Source organism: Notamacropus eugenii, chromosome 1, assembly GCF_028372415.1.
Source record: "Notamacropus eugenii isolate mMacEug1 chromosome 1, mMacEug1.pri_v2, whole genome shotgun sequence".
NCBI classification, from domain to species: Eukaryota; Metazoa; Chordata; class Mammalia; order Diprotodontia; family Macropodidae; genus Notamacropus; species Notamacropus eugenii.
In genome coordinates, this window is record NC_092872.1 from 436,258,682 (window position 1) to 436,281,449 (window position 22,768).

The 22,768-nt window shown below is 40.6% G+C and overlaps 1 protein-coding gene and 1 long non-coding RNA gene across 2 annotated transcripts in view; one reads left to right on the top strand and one right to left on the bottom strand.

Moving 5' to 3' along the window:
- Nucleotides 1–14,402, top strand: part of LOC140519064 (uncharacterized) — a 71,796-nt gene extending 57,394 nt beyond the window's left edge. Inside the window, exons 2-3 of the long non-coding RNA XR_011972088.1 lie at nucleotides 7,739–7,955; nucleotides 12,821–14,402. This is a non-coding gene — a long non-coding RNA (uncharacterized lncRNA). The remainder of the gene's footprint in view (nucleotides 1–7,738; nucleotides 7,956–12,820) is intronic.
- ASTN2 (astrotactin 2) overlaps nucleotides 1–22,768 on the bottom strand; it is a 1,124,306-nt gene that overhangs the window by 315,872 nt on the left and 785,666 nt on the right. Inside the window, exon 17 of the mRNA XM_072631748.1 lies at nucleotides 12,393–12,658. Within this exon, the coding sequence (XP_072487849.1) occupies nucleotides 12,393–12,658 (266 nt within the window). The remainder of the gene's footprint in view (nucleotides 1–12,392; nucleotides 12,659–22,768) is intronic.

Genomic DNA, 22,768 nt, shown 5'->3' on the forward strand with positions numbered 1-22,768 from the left:
CTACTCTCAAGTACCTTGGTTTCCTTATTGCCATTTATGTCCTGTCTAACCCAATCGCTGGATTAATTCTACCATCTGTGTCCTCCCATACTCATCATGTGCTACTGAGTGAAGATGGAAGAATTTATACAATCAACCTGATTATACTCCAAATTTATTATCTAATCTGAGTTAGGACCTCTATACAGTAAGGTAATCCTTCTGTTCTTCACAAACTGTTCCTCTATTCCCCTCCCCATAGTGCCTTTTCCAAACATTCTTTCCACTTCCTTTCCATCCCTCATCTCCTCCACCTCCATAGTTAAGGACTTCACCTTATATTTGACTAAAAACATCAGGGCCATTCACCTTCTGTTCCCTCTTCTTACTTCCTTGACCTTCTCCGGTCTCTAATACAGAAGTTGCCCTTCTCTTTATCAAGGTCAACCCCATTACTTATACCCTTGATCCCATTTCCTTGTATCTTCTCCAGAAGATTGCCCCTGCTATCATCTCCTCTAATATTCATTCTCTCCCTATCTGAAAGATCCTTTCCCCCACCTATAAATGAACTTGTCTCTTCCCTTCTTAAGAACCCCTCACTAGACCCTACTATCCCATTAAGAAATGATCCATTATCTCTCCTCCCTCTCAGAACCAAACTTTTTTAGAATTAAAGTTTACTCTCATCACCTCCACTTCCTCTTCTGCAATCTGGCTTCTAACTTCAGCACTCCACTGAAACAGCTCTCTCAAAAGTTATGAGTGATCTCTTAAATATCAAATTAGATAAGCTCAATACCACTTATCTCAACTCTGTTTCTCAAAACTCATCCCTTTATATCTCTGAAGCACTTGATCACCTCTTCCTGCTACTGTCTCATCTGAAGGCAAGACCTGTCTGCTTATTCTTTCTTGGTCTTCTTTTCTGATTTGTCATCCATAGCCCAGCTCCTAACTGTGGGTATGCTCAAAGGTTTTGTTATGTGCCCTTTTTCCTTTTTGCACTTTCTCTTGGTTACACTATTAACTACCATGAGTTCAAGCATCATCTCCATTATAGGGTGACAGTTAGACTGAATGTATCCAGCCTTCACATCTCTCCTGAGATCCAGTCCTGCATCACTAACTGCAGTTAGCTATTTCAAACTGAGTATTCTACTAACAAACTCAAACTCAACATATCAGAACAAAATTCATTTTCTTCCCCCAAACCTTCCCCACCTTCCCTACTTTCTGTGTAGGGTACCACCACTGTTTCATTCTTCCTAGTTTACATGCTTGGCATTATCTTTGATTTCCCATTCTCCCTCATCCCACATATTCATTGTTTCCAAATCTTGACATTTTTACCTCCACAACATTTCTTGCATCTGATCCTTTCTGCCTATTCACACAGCTCATACCTTAACTCAGGCCTAATTAGTCTCTCAGACTCATGTCTTTCCCTATCCTAATCTATCTTTCATTTAACTGCCAAAGTAATTTTCCTAAAGTGCAAGTGGGTCTAACAACCTATTACTCTAAAAACTCCAATGACTCCCTATGGTCTCCAGGATAAAACAGAAGCTTCTCTGGCATTTAAAACTTTTCACATTTGCAGTTTTATTATATAATACTGTTATTTCAGCATTCTACTCTCTGGCCAAGCTGACCTTACGTTCCTCACACATAAGCCTTTGTGAATGGCTGTCCTCAGTGCCTGAAATGCACTTTGTGCTCACCTGAGCCTCTTATAGGCCATTCATTTCCTTCAAGATTCAATTCAAACATCACCTTCTCCACGAAGCCTTTCCTGATCTGCCCACTTGTGCCCCTCTTACTCAAATTACCCCTGCATTATTTTATATAGATTTTTAATGTACTTATTTGTGTGCACATAATCTTCACCAATAAATTGTAAGCACCTAAGGGCAGGGATAGTTCAATTTTGTCTTTGTATTACCAGGAACTAGTAAAGTTCCTGACACATAGTGGATACCCCCAAGACGACTGTGCATTGATTATTTGATTGATGAGAGACCAAATGATCTCTTCAGGCTAAACTTCAGATTGATGGGTATGGGATCATCTCCAGGAGGAAACAGGGACCAGGGCCATCTCTTGGGGTGTTCAGGTAAACCATATTTTATAACTTCAGTCAACTAGAATATTTATCCAGTTAAATTCAAGACATAATGACAGCTAAGGGTATATTGAAGAAAACTGATCTAGCCAAAACCTTTTTTGGGAGCTTATCTAAACTCTGTGATGATTTTGGTCATATGCCAGATTCATAGGTAGTAGGTTCTTAAATCTGGGAGACTGTGATATGCTGGGAAGGGTGAACATGTGTTTGTTTATCAAAGCCTAGACACTAGAACTCAGAGGGACCCTTTATGCTTCAAAGCAGCAGCAGCTTGGGAGCAACAGAAGTGGACAAATTTGCATATGAGTACGGAGTGTTGGAAAACTTTGAAATCATCTTATTTAGGTCTAAATCTTGCCTCTGCCATAGCCCTGGGTCAGGCTACGTGGTCCTTACCATCCCTTCTAGCTCTGCCTCCTATGTACAACCTAAATCAGTACAGATTGTAATTATGAACAAGTTCTAGTAGAGCTTAAATAAGTTCCTGAGTTAACAGAGCTTTAATTAAATTAACTTAATTAAAGATCTTTAACAGGAAAGTTAGAAAAGCACTGTGCATATGCCTACATCTTTAAGGACATAGCAGTTACAGTTCTCCTTTATAGAGTGCTTTAGTATTTAAACAAGGGTTTTTTCCTAACAACTTTGTAAGCTACATAGTCAAAGTATCACTGTGCCCATTTTACAGAAGAAACTGAGACTCAGTGACATGTCCATGATCACAAATTTAGAAAATCTTGGCATCAGAATTTAAATCCAGTTCTTTCTGATTTCTAGTACAGAGTCCCCAGAAAAATGGACCAGGAACCAGGGGGTCTGGATTCTAGTTACCAGTGTGACTTAGGGCAAGAAATTTCCATGAGCCTTGATTTGCTCAACTGAAACACTTGAGGCCAGGATTCTTGTCCATAAGTCAAATAGGAGTGCCATAAGGATGGGAGGGAAACCACCAACAAGAACACGAAAACTAAAAAGCACTAAAGAAAGTCAATGCAAGCTGCCCTTCATTGTCCTGAATCGCTGCCCATGTGTTAATGCTGTGCTCTGTGGGGGCTGGGATAAAAATTCTATAGTTTAGAAAAGACAAGCTCTGTGGCAGGGGCAGGCGCCAAGAAAGATTAATGAAGGAATTAGAGTTACTCAAGTTTAAAATGAAATAACTTCCCAGAGGTCTCCTAAACATCGAACTGGGTGTCCATTTGTCTTGTTAAACACAAACAACAGATCTTTGAGTCAAATCTTCCCACAGGGGACATGACGGGACACCCCCTCTAGCCCCCCACCTCCTACCTATGTAAGTGTTTCTCCAGATGCCCAAACTGTCATTTATCAAGTGTCTGAGTGGGGAGAGGCTCTCCAAGTACACAAGGAAACTGAGGAAAGGCTGTGCCTGTGCAAGTCCTAAAGGGAGGCACGATCTTCGGAATCAGGGCATCTCACAGGTGAAAAAGACCTAGGATGGCACACAGCCCATCATCTGATCTAGTTCAGGAATCCCTCTCAATGGCATCCCTGACAGGTGACCAACCAGCCCAAACTTGAATACCTCTGGTGAAGGGAAGCTCACTCTCTCAAGAAGTAGTTCATTTTGCTGTTGGGCAGCCCCAATAATTATAAAGTTCTTTCTTAAGCTGAACTTTTATAACCTGATTCTCTGGAACTTACAAAATTCAGTCCTACTTGTCTGTCTTTTTTTGTTAAGTCTAGAACAAATATTTATTCTAGGGCAGGGTTTCCTAACTTGTGGGGTCTCTGGACCCCCAAGTGATCTGTAGAGAGATTGTAGCTCATCCATGAATTTGAATGGGAAAATACATAACTTCAGATTAGAATTTAGCATTTCCTCCAATTATTAGTATGGGCAACAAATATTATTCTGAGGAGGGATTCATAAGATTCACAGGCCAAGTGACACATGACACAAAATAAGTTAAGAACTCTTATTCTAATAGAACAAAATAGAGCCAATGGAAAAGACAGAAATGGAGAAGACAACATAGTTTACTGTACAGAACACTGTATTTAGAATCAGAAGACCTGTGTGTTGATTTCTAATTTTGATGTTTACCGATTGGCAATACAGTGTAGTGCCAGGACACTGGGCTTGGAATCTGGAACACATGGGTTCAAATCCTACATCAAACATTTACTAGCTATGTGACCTTGGACAAGTCACTCAATATCTCTGTTTTCAGTTTCTTCATCTTTAAAAAGGGATGACTGGACTCTATAGCTTCTAAGGTACCTTCTAGTTCTAAATCTATCATCCTGTGACCTGTGTGATGCTGATATTAAGATATGAAGTCCCTTAATCTCTCAGAGCTTGTTTACTACTCTGCAAAACCGTTACACTAAATGATCTCTAAACTCCTGATTACCTGTATTCAAATCATTGCTCAGCTAACTATTACATGTGTAGCCCTAGAAAAGTTGTTAAACTTCTTTGGTTCTCAGTTTCCCTATCTTCAAAATGTAGATATTGGATTAGGTGACCTTTCAACTCCAAATCCTTTGACTTAGAAATAGATTGAGTATCTACCATATGCCAAGCATTCTGTACATCACTGGAAACTACACCTTCTTTATCTCTTTCCCTTGGACTTTGTCATGGTCATAGGCTGATTTCCCCCCAGCCTTCCTCCACATTTCTGAAAGTTTTGTGCGTCACCAGTCTTACAGATGGTCTGCTCTGACTATTGAAATTAAAGAATAATTAATAACAATTATATAGCACTTTAAGATTTACAAAGCACTTTCTTATCAATAACACTGTGAGCTCGATAGTGTGCCTCTTTGCAGATAAGCAAACTGAGGCATCAAAGAATATAACATTAGAAGGGACTTTAGAGATATCTAGTTTCAAAGCCATTTAAATATAAGAAAATTGAGACCTGGAGAGAAGATATGATTTGCTTGGGCCACTCAGCTAACGTATGCAAAGCTATGACTCTTCTGATTTCAACTAAGTGTCCTTTAGGTGACACCATGCTTCTTGGCCTTATGGGTAAGATCAAACATAGCTGTTTCCAGGGCATTCAAAAGTGAACAGTTAGAGCAGTTTGAAAATGATAGAGAAATGATGGTTTATTAAGAGGAAGTCAAGGGCACATTTCTAGTCTCTGAAATCAACTCCACGAAGGATAACTCCCAAGTTCTCTCACTCATAAGCCCTTTGTACCAGGATTGGGCTTACATGTAAGCAGAGCAAACTGTATGACGTGATAGACACAGAAAAGGCTGCTTGCCCTAAAATAACTCCTTACCTGGGAGCCACAATATCTGAAATTCTACCATTAGAACACCATTATTTTGAGTTCCTTTCCATGAGTACTTCTTTTAAAATAAAAAAAAATGCCCCCAGAAGGGTAAATTTATTTACACTAATAGAACTCTGGAGCTAAAAGGAACATTTTAGGCCTACAGATGAGGAAGCAAAGTCTAAAAAGGAAACATGACCTAAGAAAGGTTAAATATGCAGTTCGTGAAATATCTGGAGCTGAATATGGAGGCAAATGCCTTTAATAACTGTTACTGCAGGGGCTGAAGCTGATGGATCACTTGGGCTCAGGAGTTCGGAATTGTAGTTGTCTAAACCGATTAGTAAGCCTGGTCTGGTTCCTCCTCTGTTAAGAGCTAAATCTTCCAAAAGTCAACAGGTTCATGTCTTGCCTTACTCTAAGTAGAGTAATTACTCTTCCTTCCCTATAAATAAATGCACTACCTAAACACCATCTCCTTACAACTATAATTGCTTATGATGTAGTCCATGTGCTTTCTGCATCTTTATTGGGTTACCCTAATTATATTTCTAATATCCAGTATTGTATCTTTTAAGGAAGATGTGTCGGATTGTCCTATGAAATGTCTGAGGTCTTGAGCAGAAGGGTTGGGCCTGAGTATTCTGTATCATAGGATCTTAGTCAAAAACTGAGTCTTTGAGCCCTAAGGCCTTTTACAATCTGGCACCATATTAGTTTTCCAATCTCATCTCTTTCTGCTCTCTCCAACATGAACCTTTAACTTTAGCCACACCAATTTCTTCCTTGTCTGCCATCTGTTGTATACTCATTTCTAACTCCTAAGTGTTTTCTCCCTTTTTCCTAGGCCTATCTAAATTCTATCTATCCTTCAGGGCCCTACTCAAAATCAACCTTTCTCAAAAGATCATCACACCTTTCCTGACCACAGCAGTCCTCAGTGATCTCCATGTTAACTCTTCTCTATTTCTGTATCATTCTATGTGATATGTCATTAGCAGTTCTGGAAGGACAGAGACAATAGTAGATGCTTACTTAACTGCAAGCTCTGTAGGGACAGGCATATCTAAACTTTGTATTTCTCTTAGCAACAGACACAATGCTCTTTACATAGTAGGCATTCAATAAATAGGTTTAAATAACAGAATGCTTCCCACTCATTGATATCCCTAGACATATATACATATGAAGAGGGGTTTTTCTACTTCTAGGCTACATTAGGTAAGACAGAGGAGTAAATTTAAAAAAAAAACCTTTTGAGACAACATGGTACAGTGAGGTATAGTGTTAGATTAGAAGTCTGAAGACATGAGTTACAGACCAAAATCTGATACTAACCAGCTTCGGCACCAGATGAATTGCTTCTCCTCTCTTGGTCTCAGTTGTCTCATCTGTTGAACGTAGGGGGCTGAGCTAAATGATCTATAAGGTCCCTTCCACATCTAATAGTCTATACTTTAGGCTCTAATGTCCCTTCCAGCTTTGAAATTCCAAGGTAGATCTAGAGATGCCACTTTTAATGGAAATTTCCAAATCTTGTGCCATATTTCTATAAATCTATGATCCTATGATCTTGTAATGTTTATATTTCCCTTTTTTAAACATAAACATTACAAAATCATAGAATCATAGATTTAGAGCTGAAAAGGACCTTGGAGCTTATGTAAACCTACCTGCTCATTTTAAGAATGAGAAAAATGAGTCCAAGAGAAGTTAAACAATTTACCAAAAGTTTCTCAGGGAATAAGACAGAATTTGAAACCCAGATTCAAATCTAATACTCTTTCTACTGTACGAGAAAATTGATTGGGAGTTTCCTCCCTATCTCCATCTCCCTCATTTTTCCCCTAGCGTCTATGACTAACTTTTTCCAAAGTGAGTCTTCTAAAGTTAGTGCTCCCTGATACAGACAGGCTGTTAGAAGTCTAGCTTCAGACCTTCAAGTCAAGATTCCTGTTTTCTCTTGTGAAGGCTATAGCCATGATGTAAAATTGCGGTGATGTCAGGAGAGAATGCATATAGAGAGGATGGAGCTATTTCTTTAAGCTGAAAGGTGTTTCCCATTTCTATGGTACCAAAAGGTTCTTTAATCAACTTTGGGGGAGAGACGGAAGGAGGACACTGATAACAATAAAACTTATAGGGCAGAGGGTTTGGGGAAGAACCCTAATAACAGTGTTCTTTCCCTTTCTCTTCCACCCCTAGGCTATCTTAATACAGTCTCTCCTACATACAGTACAAATTCCTGCTGAGCCAAGCTCTGCAGCTTTAGGGTGTGTGAGGGCCATTTAGCAGGTGGAGGGAGGAGGTTGTATGCATTAATCAAATTCTCCATTATAAAGATTTTTGTTTTGCTGTTGTCTTTTTTCTTCAGAACCACAGCAGAAAGTATAATTAAGGGCTCTCTTCCAGCTGTGGCTAAAGGAATAATCTTTTCCCATGTGTTCACTGGGATAGACTGTCTAGTGCAAAGCAGCCCATCTCCAACGCCCATCACAGTGGTTCCAGAGCACGTCTGGGGCTGGAGGCAAGGATCTAGAAGCACAGATGGGTAGTGCCTCAGCCATACACATCAGCTGTAGAGACTGTGGGTAAGTCACGTCACCTTTGGGAGAGCCTCTCTTTTGTTTCCCCCCTCTGTAAAATAAGGGGTTTAGCTTAGAGGATCACTAGGTCATTTTCAGCTCTGAAATTCTGAATGTACATTATCAGGATAAGAGGGGAAAAAAAGAACATCTATTTGCTTATTTGATTTTTTCTTAACCGGTGGGGGGAGGGCAAATACAATTTCAGGGAGTCCCAAAGCAGTGTAATTGAGAATCTTTAACCTCAAGCAACAGAAGGGAACTACCAGGATTGGGAAGATGGCAGAATTTCAATCTAGAGTGTATCTTAAAAATCATCTATCCTACCCATTCCTTCCTGTTAGAAATGAAAAAAAAAATGAGGTACAGAATTGGGAAGGGACTTGCTGCAGAGAACACAAAGGCTCAGAGATTTAGATCCGGAAAGATTCTCAGAGGCCACCTAATGTAACAATAATTAGGACCATGTCCCTAATTTTACACACCAGTTAACTGAGGCCTGAAGAGGTTGAGTGACTTGTCCAAGGTCTCACAGTGACAAAATTGGAATGTGAACCCAAATCCTCTAACTGGAAATCCATGATTCATTTCACTACATTATTATTACCTCCAGTACTGACCATAGTCTTCTTTAAGGCTGTTGGGATGAGACCCTCTCTCCAAATTTCCCCCTTTCCCTGAAATTGATGTTTGAAATTCTACCATTAGGAATACATTGTTTTGGGTTAATCATTGCCCTCTCCTAGGTTCCCCACTGAAAATACAATACAAATCTCCTTGAGAGAGGCAATTACCATCAATGAGTTTGTCATGTCCATATTATTAAAATACACAGATAGGCATCAAGAGTCACAGAAATTTAGAATCACGGAATATTAATACTAAAAAGAACCTTTGAACATAAAATTCCAGGGATGGAAAGAATCAAAGAAATGAAACCTAACGTTCTCATTTTATAATAATAAAAAAAAAAAGATTCATAAAGTGACCTATTTAAAGTCACAGTGCTAAAGAACTTAACACCTAGAAAGGGAAGAGGCATCAAAGGGCAGGTATTTTCACTTATTGTCTCCCATGGTTGGAATTTCCTCCCTCCTCTTCCTCTCCGTCTCCTGCTTTTTCTGGCTTCCTTCAAGTCACAGCTAAAATCCCAACTACCACAGGAAGTCTTTCCCAATGCCCCTTAATGATAGTGGCTTTCTTCTGTTGATTCTCTCCAATTTATCCTGAACGTATCTTGTTTATACACAGTTTACACATTGTTTCCCTTATGAGCTTATAAGATTCTGGAAGGCAGGGACTCTCTTTTGCTTTTCTTTGCATCTCCAGCACTTAGCACACAGTAATAAATGCTTGTTGACTGACAGAAAGGGAATATAGCAGGGAATGACAAGTATTCTGGAGACAAACTTTAGATACGTTACAATTTTAACAAACAGAAGGCAAAATTAGTCAGCTTTCAGTAGAATGGTGAAAGAGATCAAAGTATGGCACTCCCTGTAATCTGTTCTATGGACTTTCCACTACTTTTAGCACCCAAGATTAAGTGAAAAGAGATCTGAAGTGAGAAGACTTGGGTGTGAGTGTGGGTATGGGTGTGGGTGTGGGTGTGGGTGACCTCCTATCTGGGCCTGGGAGAATGTGGGAAGATCTGAACTTGATGACCTCTTTCTTCCTTCCATTCTGTGATTCTGAGGCAATAGCAAAGGTTAAAATTTCAAATAGCACCGGCATATGTTTTTTGGTTCAGTCAAACATCCTAACTGTCCTTAAACCATGCAGCTTATATTTAACTCTTAGCACCATTAGGCCCAATTCTAATATCCAGCCCTTTGGAGAAGCAAAATGAATCCTGGTAACATTTGAAATGGGTGTCAGGAGACCTGGGCTCTAGCTTCTCTTCTTATGATATAGACTCAGGCGAGTGACTAAAGCTCTCTAGACCTCAGTGTCCTCATATGGAAAATGAAGAGTTTGATAACCAGACCAAAGGATCATGGGTATCACAGATCTCCAACTAGAAGGAACACCAAGAGTTCATTTAGTCCCCTTCATTTGGAGGAAGAAACGAGAGCCTAGGAAAGTTAAGTGATTGGTATTCAAGGCCACACAGAGAGTAAAAGTCAGAGGCAGGACTTCGCAAAGCTAGTATCCTTTCCACTGGGCCATTTCTGAAGTCTTTCTAGCTCCAAATCCTGCATTACTATGATGAGGTTCTTTCTGGCTCTACCAGTCCATGTCTTTGACATTTCTACTTTTCTTTCTTCTAAGGAAAGACACAAATCCAAATGGATAGGAGAAGGGAAGTCTAGAAATACAAAGGTCACACAAGGAAAAGGAAGATAGAAGGAAAGAGCAAGGTTTTGGGGAGGGGGTTGGAGAAAGTGAGAGTCACAATGTTCTGATTGCTCTCAGGGCTGTCTCCCTATGGCTTAGCCCCTCACACTTGGTGGTCATATTTCCATTGGCTAGGATTGTTTCCAGACCTGGAGCCGGCCCTGTCCCACCCACAACCACCACAGGCTGGCTCATTCTAAATGCCTAATCAATTGCAGGCTCAGCACTAATCAGTGACTCTAAAAAGGTCTGTCATTTTTGGTTCAGGGAAAAGTGGGGGTGGGGGAAAGGGGAGGAACTAGAGAAACTGAGAAATAAATCTATACAGGTTCTTAGAAGATTTACTGAAAAGAGAGGAAAGAAAGAAGGGGAATAGAGGAGGGGAAGTAGGCAACCCTACAGGGTAGTTTCCAAAATCTGCCCTTGAAGGCCTAACCTTATTCAAGGGACTGAAACTCCCAAGAACACCTGTAAGGGTAACAGTGACACCCAGTGGCCAGTTAAATTCCCAAGGTGATTGTCACACTAGTCTCAGAACTTAGCAGGATGAGATCAAGAGATGTTCTTTCTAGCATGTGGACCTTTCCACACATAAAAAGTATGTGTGACCATGTAGAAAAAGTCTCATTGACTTCAACTAGAATAATAGCCCCTGAGTCTAGGAGTAAGATCTGGCCTAACCTTCCATGGATACAAGAGCTTTTTCTTCTGAACAAAGAAAAGGGTATGTCTGTCAGGGGGTTGGAGGGGAAAGGAGGAGGAAAACAGATGGTAGGAGACACAGAAACAGGAGGGGCAGGAAGAATCTATGAATCATAAAATGTTAGAACTGGAAAAGACTGGAAATCATCGAATGATGAACAGTCATTAGATATTAAAGCTGGAAGAGCATACATCCAGTCTGATCCCTTCATTTTGGAGAGGGAGAAATTAAGAGAGACGTGACTTGTCTGAGGCTACACAGAAAAGTTAATAACAGAGCCAGAGCTAAAAGCTACATCTTCTGACTTTAAATTCAAAGTTCTTGACATTATAATGAGATGTCAAACATGCTACCTGGGATGAAGCTGGCAATACTCCCACATGGGGCCTTAACCAGATAAAAATGAAGAGAGAATATTTTATAAAATAAACAAAAATAGAAGGAAATATATATAATATTAATATGTGTTTTTAAGTCAACATACAGCCCACAGGGATCCTTATATATGGTTTAGTGTCTCCTATTTCTACTCGAGGTTGACATCATTGCATTATACTACCACTCTGCCTTGCAATAAGCAGAGACGTGCAGAAGGTACAGTGTGGGGACACTGTGACCAGCCAAGCCTCATAGCTACTACTTGTATGAGACCTGCACAGCATGCACCCCATGTAACCCGCTCTCCCAAAGGATTTCAGGTAGCCTGCAGGGGAAAGCGTAGGGTTGCCATTGCTTGTGCTTCTGTTTGTCATGTTACCCATGGCTACCAACCATCATCAGTCTGTCTCTAGTTTAACCTATCTTAGGTCTAAAGAAATTTACAAGTTGTGCAGGTCTGACTTATATGAAAGTAAAAAGTCAGTAACCTATTTAGATCCAAAGATTATTAATAGTCCTGAAGCACAGCCCTTAGTCCTGGTAGGGACCTTAGAGATGATTTAGTTCAATTGCCTTACTTTACAGAGAAGGAAACTGAGGTACAGAGAAGGAAAGAGAACTGGGATTCTAAACCTGATCCTTTGACTCTAAATCCATTGTTTTGAACAACAGGAGAGGTAAGGGATGGAGAGAGAAAAGAGAAAGAGAAAGTAAGGAGTAAGGGAGTGGAGTGAGAATGGGAAGGAGATAATATCAGGAGGGAAAGAGAGAAAGACAAAACAAATTACATCTCTTATGGGGAAGGGTGCACCAAGAGAGAATTGACATTGTGGTGGGTTCTTAAGTAGAGGCTACCTTTGTCTCAGGGGCAAGGGCTAAGGAATAAAAATGCAGAGGAAGACATGTAACCAGTCCAAATGGTACTGTGTGTGTGTGTGAGTGTGTGTGTGTGTGTGTATCTGCCTGTGTAAAAGTGGGGGTGGGGAACAGGGGACTGTGAATTTCTAGGTCTTGGGTGCACTCACCTCCTTGGTGCCATTATCCTGAATCAGGGTGTAGAGAGGGACTACTCGATTGATCTCCAGTAGCACAGGTGTGGGGCTCAGTTGTTCCTTGCCAGGCCGCCGGCACAGGTGGCAGGTGGATGGGCAGCGGCCTTTCTCCTCACAGCGGATCTCTACCCCTGAGATCAGCTGGTCATCTGAGAGCATTTGGGCTGTCAGGAGGCCCGAGAGGTAGGTGATGAATGGCATGGATTTAAGTTCCTTCTTGTTGCCTAGCTCTGTTGTTTCTGGTGAGGGGGAAAGAAAGAAAAAGGGTTGGGTTGAAGGGGAAGGATAGAGAAACAGGGAAGGGAGAATTAAAACAACACAGTACATAAATCTCAGGCTAATTAGGTATAAGATTCTATAGGTTAGAGGCCAATCTACCTCCATCTGTTTATGATCTACAGAAAGCGATAAAACTGCAACAAGGGATCCAAAGCACTTGCTCTGGAATCCGAGGACCTGGGTTCAAATCCTACTTGCTATCCATATAACATTGGGTAAGTTACTTAACATCTTTGGGCCTCAGTTTCTGCTAAATGAAGAAGATGGACAGGTGACCTCTGAAATTCCTTCTGGTTCTACATGTATTATGCCATGTACTGCTGATCTGGGTAGGATTTGTGAGTGTGTTTTTGTCCTTAGCTGCCGAAGAAGACCATGCCATCAGAGAAATAATGACGTAACTTGCACTTGACTTTGTTTTGAGTGAGGGAGGGCTGGGCAGGTCTCCAACCTCACTTCTCCTCCAGAGCCATCTGAATCTAGTGACCAGATATTCATCAGGATGACTGGAGATGACCCAGGATGAGGCAATTGGGGTTAAGTGACTTGCTCAAGGTCACACAGCTAGTGAGTGTCAAGTGTCTGAGGTGAGATTTGAACTCAGGTCCTCGTTTCTCCTGCACTGGTGCTCTACCCACTGCACCACCTAGCTGCCCCGGTGAAATCTGTAGAGGTGAAAGAAAATGTCAGATCTTTGTCATGTCTGCACTGGCACCTTCATTCATGTGGCTCTCAGGCAGAAATGCTCTTTGTCCTCCTGCCCACATAGGCCTTGCAAACTTTAAAGTGATATATTAATGTGAACTATGATAATGGCAGTTATAATGATTATTGGAGTAATGGAACAAGCTCAAGTTCCATCTCATCCATAAAACCTTTCCTGGATTCTCCACCCTTGAAGGGTACCAGGAACTCTCCAATTTGAGAAGCCTTCTAGAGAAGACTAGATGACTGCTTGTCAGCAAAGTTGTGGATGACATTCATGATTTACATGGGGGTTGGACTAGGTGGCTCTAGAGGACTCCCCATATGAGGTTTCTATAATTCTTATAAAATAATCTCATTAGTTTTTCTTTCCTTGGAACTCTAGTGGTTCTTCCAATCACCAAAAAGCCCCCCAAAACACAACAACCCCACAAAACCAAAAACACATTTGGAAGAGACTTCCAAAGTTATCTAGCCCTACTGAGTCAGGGAACTGCATTCTGCACCTTCTCTATCACCCTCAATCCTGGTAACATAATAGGAACTTAATAAATATTTGATTAATTCAAGATGACTCAAGAGAGCCTTATTTTCAAACCCTTTTAAAATACATGCTCAGGAGAAGGATGCATGCCTTTCGTCTATAGCAGATGATGCTAGCACCAATAGGCTTATTAAGATGTCTTTCCATTTCTCCCCACAAGCAATTACAAAGTAGTCATACCCTAACCTCCTGCTCCTTGGGACTAATGATAAAAATTTATAGGATGGTTGCAGTCATAGGATCCTGGGATTTAGAAAGGACTGACACCTGAAAGAGGATTCAATCAAACCTCCTCTCTCCTTCTATTTTTCTCTCTCCTTATCCCTTTCCCTCTTCCCCTCCAAAGAAGAAACTGATGTTCAGAGTCAAGAAATTACTTGTCCAAAGTAACAGAAGTAATTAACAGCAGATCCAAGACTAGAAGTCAGATCTTTTGACTCCAAATCCCTGCATGATACCACACTGCCTCTTTGTACTGTGGACTACCTGATGCATTTTCAGATGGATCTCCAGAAGATTTAAGGAAGGCAACTGTTTCAAAAAGCATCTAAGATACTCCAATTTGGGAGCCTAGCTTTTCTAGTAGGACTAGAAAAAGATAACTCTTTCTGTCCTAAGATCATAAGTTGAGACATTAGAGATCATGAAGCCCAACCCTCTCTTTTTGCAGGTGGGGAAACTGAGGTTTTGAGCAGTTAGGTGATTTTACCAGGGTCATAAAATTAGTAAGTGGCAGAGCCAGAATTTGAACTCTGGTCCTTTCATGGCAAATCCAGTATTTTCTACCCCCTCCAATGTCATATTGCTTCTCCTATGTAATTCAGAAGGCTGCTAAGCTTTCACCAAGACCCCTCTGGGTATCTTAGGTTTCTCCTACATACATTCATTCATTCAACAATAATTGAGTATCTACCAGGTATTATGGATATAAAAATAAACAAACCAATCCTTGTCTTAGAGGAGTTTGTATTCTAAAGGGAAGATTTAATATGAATTCTGCAAAGTACATGTATTTACTTTACATATGTTTTGTATTTACTTTTCTGGACACATATTTTGTTCCTCCAGTAAAATGTAAGCTACTCAAAGGCAGAGTTTGGGGGGGTGGATTTGGTGGGTTTTTTGTTTGTTTTTGCTTTGAACATAGTTTTCATTTACTTTTTTATGTACATGGTGAGGGGTAATAATTAAAAAGCCAATAAAATCAGGAAGTAACACCTGAAATCTACTTTGAAGAGATTTAGGAATTCCAGGAGACAGAATCCAGAAAAGAATGAAGTCTACGGCTTTAATAACATCATGGAGGTGTGAGATGGTTGTATGTCTCCTACAGGGTACCCCAAGAAGACTAATTTGGGTAAATCACAAGAAAAATCTTTGTTTTGTCAAGGTTGCCTCAAATGATCCTGCAATGAATGAAGAAGACAGAGGGTCTAGAGTTGGAAGGGAGTGCTATGACCTCTTAATTCAGTCCCTTCATTTTAAAGATAAAAATGCCAAGGGACAGGGAGTTGAAATGGAAAGTGACTAGTGAGTGGTAGAGAAGTCTGGCAGAAGGAATTTGGGAGAATTGAGTTCTAGTGTCAACTATACTAAACTAGTTGGCTTTGTGCAAATGCCTTTCCTTTTCTGAGTCTCAGCTTCATCTCTAAAAAAAATAAACAAAAATAGCTATAAATTGATAATTTCTATGGTTCATTCTAGGTAGCACAGTGAGTACAGTGCCAGGACTGGAATCAGAAAGACCTGAGTTCAAATCTAGCCTCACACACTTAATAGCAACCCTGTACCCTGTCACTTAACCACTGTCTGCCTCAGTTTCCTCAACTGTAAAATGGTGATAATAATATCAAGTGCTTAGCATGGTGCCTGGCACATAATAATAATTTCTTCTTTTTCTCCTTCCTTTGGTAGTTGATTTCTTCTGATCAGTCACCAAATCTCTCTAACAGACTTGATGACCTTGATGAATCCTTCTCACAAAAATCATCTGATTCTATGGCCGTATTGTCACCTGTGGAGAAAGGCAGGGAACCTTCTTGACCCTCATCATACCATTCCCAACCCACATGACTGTAGTTCCCCAGTCCAAGTATAGGAGGAGTCATCAAATGTTGAAAAGTGGAAAAACCATCAACAACAACTTTGAGGAGCCCTAAAGATGTGTCACATCTAACTGAACAGCTGTCAAACATTTGTACTAGTGGGGACTTTCCAGAAAACATTTCCCTACAGGAAACAAGCCTATTTCACCCATCTGGGCCATCCTAGGTAAGGCAGGTTCACTCAACTTGTCAGAAGTCCTGGGTGTTTTGTAGGTAAAGCATTTGTAGGTAAAGCTTGCCAAGGACACCCTTCCTTTTAACCCTCCCACCCATGGAATAGGCAGTCCAAAATGGTGTTTGGAGCCCCTTCTCATCCTTTAGAGTCTGTGAAGCTCCCATCAGTGGCCTGGGGCTCTTAGACCCAGGTTAGAGAAGGAAGAGCTGCCTCATGCCCACACCCTGTAGTGACATGCAGCAGATCTGGCAACATACTCTCCAATTAGAAATACAAATAAACACAGTATTCATTCATTATTCTCTGGGCCCCTGCGGGCCCAGGATGGGGGCTCCACCTTCTCTGTCTGGCTGTCAGCAAATGCTTATGTGCACTGGATCAAAGACTCCAGAGGAAGACCGAGTGGATTCCAACTAACCAATCTTTCAGTGGGATTAAAGCAGGGTAGTTACGAAGATAAACAAAACAAGACTGAGAAGGAGGCATCTCAGCAGCTGGGGAGACAGCCATGTATACAGACATGCAAAAAGAAATTTGGAACTGGTTACCAGAGAGATTAGGCTCTTGAAAGGTGGCTCCAAGCAATTTCAAGCCTTGCAAAAGAACTCAGGAAAAAGAACTGAGCTTGGCTGCTCAAGAGCAGAAAGGCAGGAGGGGAACCATGAGCAGCATATCAGGATTGGAAGGGGCCTGCTTAACAGCATCAACTGTAGAATGTCAGAGGTGGAAGGGAACTTTAGCACACAGAACGTTGAAATATGGATCGTTAAACAGAATGTCAAAGCTAAAAGAGACCTTCAGAACACAGATTATAGCCAGAAGGAGCTATAGAATACAGAATGTTAAAACACAGAAGATAGAATGTTAAAGCTGGAAAGGATCTTAAAGATACCTAGTCTGATCTCCTAACTTTGTAGATATGCAAAAAACTAAACCAATAGTAGGAAAGTGACTCATTCAAGGCCACACAGTTGGTTCCAAATCTGGTCCAAGAACCCAGATCTCCTGATTCTAAGTTAAGTTCCCGAGGCAGGCCAGCAATTGCCTGTATAAGACAGTGTCTGACTCAAAGAAATTTATAGTTTCTCTATAGAAATATACAAGTACAAATACTTGCTGAATGCCTAATACGTGCTGAGCTCCATGTAGTCATTGCAAAAGACAAAGACGAATAAAGTCTTCACACAGGTGAAGTATAACTATGGTCTTTTGTCCTTAATAATATAATTGGTGAGAGATCAGTATATATGAATCCACAACAAACATACCAAGAGAATATATAATTAAGATTGAAGTTTTCTGCCACTGTTCAGAGGATATTAGTGTCAAGTATACAATTATTATTTCATTTGATCTTCACAACAACCCTGGTAGGTAGGTGCTATTATTATCCCTCATATAGGAATAGGTAGAAACACTGAGGCAAAAGGAGGTGATGTGATTTGCCCAGGATTGTGCAGCTAGTAAGAACCTGAGGTTGGATTTTAATTCAGGTCTTCCTGACCTCAGGCCTGATGCTTCTCTCCCTTGGGGGTGGAGTGAGGGTGGGGGGGTTGCGGAAACCATGTGGTGGTAAACAACTTGAGAGTAGGAATTGTTTTGCTTGGTCTTTGTATACTCAATATCATGCAGATTTCAGATATTTGATTTGAACTGAACTGAATTCAAATCCTCCTTTAGGTAGGCTTGTCTTCAAGGAACACATATACAATCAGTTGGTGTGTATCTTCTAGAAGACTTTCCCATTTGGTAGGAACACGACGTTCTACTCTATTGTCATAGTCTTCAAGAATGCATAGTCATCTCTTACCCAAAATTAAATATAAGAGGGACAATTCAATAGAGAAATACCAGCAATAACCTGGAGCAAAGCCATGTTCAGAGCACTAAGGTTAAGGGGGGTTGGGTAAATTTTACTATGATATTCTTTCTACTAGAAAACTGTGTAGAGAAATATTCCAGATTCACATGGTGAGAACTGGAAAAAAAAAATATCTTTCCTCTTGGGGAAGCTGTCCTTTTTCAAATCAACTGAGGCCCACCAGAGGAACAGAATGAAATAGGCGTCTGACAAAAAGAAATTTAGAGGGTGAAACTGATGCTTTTCCCGTTCCAAAACCCCCATGATCAGATTGAACAGTTCTTGCTTGGCTTACTGTATTCCAGTAATGAAAAACTGAGCAGAAAACTTTTCATTCTATACCTTGGAGTACTAATAAAATGCCCTTACCATGCACCTTACAAGAGGCATATACATTAAATCTGGAAGGAATATGACATAGCAAAGAGGTTCATTCTTTGAAGGAACTGATTCTCTCACACTCTCCCCCCACCCTAAAATATGTAACCATTGAGTTAAAATACAACCCTTCACTTTGCAAAAAAAAAAAAAAAAACCTAAACTAAAAAAACTAACAAAAAAAAAAAAAACAGGTCATAGATTTTTGTTGGTCAGTTGCTGTCCAATAAATCCTCTGCATCCACCATCCATCACTCCAACAAGTGGAAGAGATAATCCACCTGCTTGGAGGCAGTAGTTAAACCCAGGGCTGCTGAGCTGATCTCAGAAAGGCTGCATAGAACACACAGCTGGTGAACAGAGCTCCAGGCCTGACTTTGCCAAGATGCTGTTCTGATTGACAAGAAAATGTGGGTGTGACAGCGTTCTTCACAGCAGGCAATAGAGAAGCCAGTGGAAAAGTATTGAAGTATGCCCACCTCTACCACCCCCACCACCACCCTCACCCCTTGAAGCTGGGGCAGAAGTCAAGGGGAAAGAGATAAAACACAGAACAGTGATTTCTGAATGTTCCAAACAATAACTAGGAGCCAAATCTCTAGTGACCACCAATGGCACAAAGATTATGAATCACATATTCTAATATCTGATTGTATATTATCTTCAACTGTTCTCTTAAAGTTCCACATGTTAATCTTGGAGTCACAGGTCCTTTCAATAGTAGTGCTTATTTGTCTATTTGTAACAGGAATGGGGGTACACTCAGATTTGCCCTTCCCAGTGGAAAATACAGAGCATGTGCAGAGATATTCTCTTTCTGGTTCCAGTCAACCATGTGGAACACAGAGATCCTATTTCTGGCCATATGTGAGTCAGGACCTTATACTGTTTGATGATGAAGAGTACTCTAAATTGGCAGTTGAACAAGAAGAATTGATGACTCAGGGATTTGTAATGGGAAATGATGAATAATTCTCTAGTTGTCTATTTTGATAAAAAGCTTAATGACCACACAAAAGAGAGGACCTATAGCTCCCTTCTCCCTCTTCTTTCTGAATGTAGAAGAATGAGGACTGCTTTAAGCTTTGTACAGAACTGAGTGAGAAAAGAAGTGGCTTCCCTGTATCCCACCCAGACACCATGAGTCCATAAGCACAGTGCCACCTCTCTCACTTTGTTTGTTCTTTCCTGATCTGAGGCAAAGAAGTATCCCAAGATAGAATTGTCCAGGAAGAGACCTTGGGAATGTCGAAGGGCCTAGAGGTCTGTATCCACACTGATGGTAGCCGAGTCCATTGAAGCAGTAGTGACTGATGATCTACATCAGCAGAACAAAAGACACACCCAATGTAGACGAATGAAGAAAGGCAATCCTTCAATGGTGGTAAAATCTTCAGGAAATGTAACTGTTCACAGTGGAGAGAAATGCCAGCTATAGACTCAAGACAGGCACAGAAACTTGGAGAATAGCAAAGAATTCATATACCTAAGGAGAACTTTGTGAGGACTCTACAAAGGAAGAAAGGACTTCCATCACCAGGAATTATGACTTGCCCCTTTGCCACCTGTGTGTTCTCTATATGTGTGCTTACTACCACTGCACTCCAAGTTTGAACCCACTCTTCTGATGGACATTAAGTGTATCTGTGGGAAAATGCACTCAAGGGGTATTCTGGGTGGGAGGTTTTGGCCTTGCTGTACATCCTTACCTTTTCTAAAAGCTAACTGAGGCCACTGGCTGATTATTGATAAAGAGAACAGTGGGGGCTCAGAAATTACACATTAGAATAGTCCCTCAGGGTTACCCCTAACCCCCTGAATGAGAATAAATGTTACCCCTCTTGTGATCTAACCTTTGGGTACAACTGGTGAGTTGGGGAATCTTAGTTTCATAGATCTAGAGCTAGCAGGAAAGTAGTAACCAAAGTGGTTACCAGTACAGCTTTATCCCTAACACGTTGCTTTCCATACAACAATCCTATAAGCATAGACATGCAAGAGTGGTGAGAGGGGTATGCTAGCACACTCCAAAGTATGTACACCCCAACATTCCCAGCCCAAACTTTGTACACTCCTATGCCCGCAAGTTACGCAAGTAGGTGGCACAGTAGATAGAGCACCAGACCTGGAGTCAGGAATAGATATCTTCCTGAGTTCAAATCTAGCCTCAGATACTCAATAATTGTGTTACCCTGGCTAAGTCCCCTAAACCCTGCCTATCTCAGTATCTTCATCTGTAAAATGAGCTAGAGAAAGAAATGACAAACCACTCCAGTATCTTCACCAAGAAAACCCCAAATGGGGTCACAAAGAGTTGGATGTGAATGAAACAGAAGAACAATGAAACAACATTCCCTTGAAGAAAATAGTTTCAATATTCTGCACTTTATAAATTAGTAAATTGAGGTTTCATAGAGTAGAAATGGCATGCCCAGTGACATGCAGCTTAAGCAGTAAGGAAACTTACTGACCCAAAATCAATGTTTTTTTCACCGCATCAAAGGGATCATATAATTTATTTATCTCTTTTTCACAACAGTAATAGCATAACCCTGGCACTCTGCATATACTCAATAAATACTTGCTAATTGATCCCACTTGATATAGATAAGAATTTAGTTGAATGACTCCCAATAAGCACAATTCACTGCTCTATTTTTAAGCTGGATGTTACAACCATCATGCAACTTGCAGGAGTCGAGAGGAGGATCTGATGCCACTCATGTCCACATATATTCCTATTCCTCTGCTGCCTCCAAATTATACCTACTATACTGGGCTTTCAGAGGGATAACAAGGAGACAGAAGGCATCATAACAAATGCATAAGTTAGAGGGGTGGTCAATTTTTATACTAGCCTTCTATTTACCCTTCAGTTGCGAAGGCAATTTAGATTCCTGTACATCTGTACGACTTGACTAGCTCTGTTGCCATGTGTTATTAGCTGAGCTAAAGAGAAAGACTTCAGAAATTCACAAAAGACTTTTGACATCCAAATAGGACTTCATTTACTACTAGATACTAATGACAGATAATCATATTCTTAATTGAAAGAATTAGTTTACTAAATTGAAGGACAAACAGAAGGCTAATTGTGTTTGCCCCCTTTTAGATACTGATACAAGAACAGCAGAAGGTACAGTTGAAAACAAGAATATCTTTAGCTGACCCAGAGTATAATGTGCCACTGCTGGAACTCCTTTCTTCACATATCCCTTCTTTCTCTTAGCCCAGCTTCCAAAGGGGACCATGTCTGGTTTCAAGTCCAATTTAATTCTGAAGACACTGCAATCCATTTATTTGAGTCTGGGCAACTCAAAAACTCTCTTTGTCCCCCTCCCAGATTCCCACCGGGTAATATCTGTTGCCACAAATGCTCAACTGAAATGACAAGTTCTTCTTGGGAAAAGGCCAGTGCTTTCCTGCAGGAGGTGATGGTATCTTTTTCCTCAACCAGAAAACAAAGCAAAGGAATCAGACTTAGGGCCAAGCCAGCTCATTTGTTTGCTAAATATTCAGTAACAGATCAAGGCACTGACTTACTGGTTAGCTGGATTCACTTATGCAATAAACTAAAATTCTGAGCATTTTAAGACCCCATAGGGACAAATGGGTGGCTCAAATTAGAAATGTTAAAGGAAGGAGAAGGAGGTGAGATTTTGTATCATAAATAATTGTCTTTATTACAGCTATGTCCCACAGGAATTGCTGAACTGAGATGATTTCTTAGATGGTATTATTAATGTTTGCCTTTGGAAGAGTGTTATTACTTTGGGTCTGAGTCAGCATCCCATGGCAGTTGTCCTCAATGATGGGGAATGTTGCCTACTGAACATCAAAGAAGTCCCATCCGAGAGCAGGCTTGAGTCCACCCTCTTACAGTTGGAGTCCAAAAATTCATCCCTTACTTAAAACATTTCATTATATTATTTCCCCAACTCATGACTTATGGTGGCTCCTTAATTGCCTGCCATGATGTGTCAGGATTACAAAAGACTTAGAATAGAGTCCTAGCTCTGCCACTCACCAGCAAATCACTTCCTTCCTTTGAGTCTCAGTTTTTTCATGCACAAAATGGGAATAAGAGAATCTATCCTGTCCCACTCCCTGAGAAGCACTATGAGGATTAAGTTAAATAAGTTGTGCATAAATTCTTCTTCAGTTGTAAAGTGCTATTCAAACTCAAGGTATTTATAGTGGTGGTGATAACTTTAATAATCATTATTAACATATTCTTTTATTCTCATTGTATCTTTTTTATTCTTGGAGAATGCTTAAGGGAATAATCAAGAATATAACGTC